General features: G+C 28.9%; 1 protein-coding gene across 1 annotated transcript; it reads right to left on the reverse strand.

The window, feature by feature from the left end:
• Positions 1-1,489: 1,489 nt before the first annotated feature.
• On the reverse strand, positions 1,490-2,299 carry LOC107489778 (kunitz-type trypsin inhibitor-like 2 protein). Its single transcript, XM_021142861.2, has one exon. The coding sequence runs from the start codon at positions 2,259-2,261 to the stop codon at positions 1,617-1,619; it is 645 nt and encodes a 214-aa protein (XP_020998520.1). The 5' UTR covers positions 2,262-2,299; the 3' UTR covers positions 1,490-1,616.
• Positions 2,300-2,596: the final 297 nt, after the last annotated feature.

Here is a 2,596-nt window from a genome sequence, read left to right on the forward strand (position 1 = left end):
TTTTAATAATATAAAAATAAATATTAGCTAAATATTAACTAATATTGATAAAAAAAAGTATTAGATTCTAATATTTCTCTTAGCTTATACAGTTATACATGACAATTCACACATTCTTGAATTATATTTTCTCTTCTATATATCAGGCCTTATTAGTCTGGTTCTGTTGGTATAAGGCTTTAGATATATATGCGCTTGCTGCCCGTTCTGTTTTGGAAACTGGTTTACTTAAAATTATTTTATTTAATTTAATATTTTAATTTTAAATAGTAATATTTTATAAATATATATTTATTTATTTNTCTTGCACTTTGCTAAAATTGGTTTGCAATCATTATTGCCCTCATCAATGAAATCTACTCTTTGAAAACTTTTTTTACTAACTTGATTCTGTTATTGTAACGGTAGGGACTCAGCAATTTTTATGTAATCTTAATAATTAACAATCATAAAATAATTTAATATATTTGATTAAATTATTATCTAATAATTTTTAATTATTAATTTTATATAAATATATAATTTATAGAATAAAGTATTATTTTAAGAGTCATTTCTTAATTTAGTTTTTGACCATTTAAATATCTTATTTCAGTCTTAAAAATTTTTAAACGTCTTATTTCAATTTTAAAAAAATTTTGAACAAGTTTAATATTGTCTTATCATTAAACTTGACACAAACAATTGGTATATTGAAGAGCTAATAGCATTTTATTTTAGTATATAAATAAAATTGATTTACCAACGATCATTAATATAAAATTTTTTTCTTTAATTTTAAAGCGTTGATGATTGATTATTAAGATCTGAAATTTTGTCCAAAAAAAAATTGAGGAAAAAAATATTATAAGATTTTAGTTATATTTTTTTAACACAAAATAAAATATGACTTAATCAATAATGTTATTAGCGTTCACATTACTCATTCTACTAACTATTAATATCAAATTTAATGGTAAAACTATATTAAATTTATTTAAAATTTTTTAAAATAAAAATAAAAAATTTAAATTATTAAAAACTAAATTAAAATTTGACCAAATGTTAGAATTAAAATAATATGTGCATCTATATATGAATTATCACCATAGGTAAAATATACTACTTTAAGCGTGCATCACTCAAATATTTTTGTGTGCAAACATTTTAATTTATAAATGTGTTCGGTCGAATAAAAATATTAAAAAAAATGGTTACCCTTTTAAAATTTATAAAAATATATATACGAGATGGTAGATTACTGCTAATATTATTTAAGGGAAAAGTTTAAGGGGCAGTAATTTTATTGTATTTTGGCCAGCATGTAACCAACAAAGAAAGGTGAGCCATTAGATAAAATCTAACACCAATCTCATACCATCAAATCATCATTGATGGCTAGTTGATGGCTACCAATCACAAATATTGCTACCCCCTAGCATTGCTCTTATTTAAGTATTCATCCCTCTTTACTTAAATCATGTTAAGTATTTTAAATTACAAATCTGCCCACATGCATACACTTACATACAGAGCCATTCACTAGCTACCTGGGAAGCACACTTATTAGTTACATACATATGTTGATGATTATGATGAGGTTTTGCTTAGCTTCCATAGTAACTGACTCTACTCATTCAAACCACAGTATGAGTGGGACCAGATCTATCTTTGAAGATATCAAAGTGTAAGGTGGGGAAGTCCTGAGTGAGAACCAGAGGGCTCTCACCTTGTTTGAAATCCGTAACGTTTCCAAAAAGGTAGTTTATTCCATTCCCTACTCCAGGAGTTGGTACACTGTACCTAAGGATGTATGAAATTGTGTCTTTCTGGATACTAAACGTGCTTACAATTGTTGGTTCCCCAGGGTGTTCTTCAGGACCTCCAATTCCCACGCTCAAGCTTTGAATCTCGCTGTTAACGAACGCCATCCACGTTGTTGAGATCGGTGTGTTTATGCCTGTGAACTTGATCTCTACCGGAGATTCGGTGGCGATTGGTACACCGGGATCTGGTGTTCCAACGATGGAGAAGCTCACTGGGATGCCGTCGAAGTAGGATATGGAATCGTCAACTTGGATGGTAACCGGGTCTACCTGTTTCCCGGTTGCGCCGAGGGTTATTCCGCGTTCATAGTTATGTACGGGATACCATCGAATTGCGCCAAGAAAGTATGGGCTACCGGAGACTACCCGGTCGCCATCCCGGTCCAGCACTATTTCGGAACATGAGAAGGCTAAAAGGGAAATAAAGCCTAAGACGAAGAGGGCTGCTTCTTTCATGGTGTTTATTATTAGTGAGTGTATATCAGCTTGTTTTCTTTGTGTTTTGGACGACTATTTATATAGCATGGTCAGATTGATTATAAAATTATTACATTTTTTAATAATATTTTAGCGGATCTAAATTTATTAATATGTTTGCTTATAGATTAGCTAGATTTGGTTATACCTTTTTACATTATAGGTACTACATTTTTGACACGGTTATATATTCACGTCAAGTTGATTATACTAGTTTCTTTAACTAAAGATAGCAGTTAATTATATTAAATAATTTAATTGAATATATTAGAAAATTATTTTAACCATCTTTATATAAATAATACTTTATTTTT

This window comes from Arachis duranensis, chromosome 5 (genome assembly GCF_000817695.3).
Source record: "Arachis duranensis cultivar V14167 chromosome 5, aradu.V14167.gnm2.J7QH, whole genome shotgun sequence".
Lineage (NCBI taxonomy): Eukaryota > Viridiplantae > Streptophyta > Magnoliopsida > Fabales > Fabaceae > Arachis > Arachis duranensis.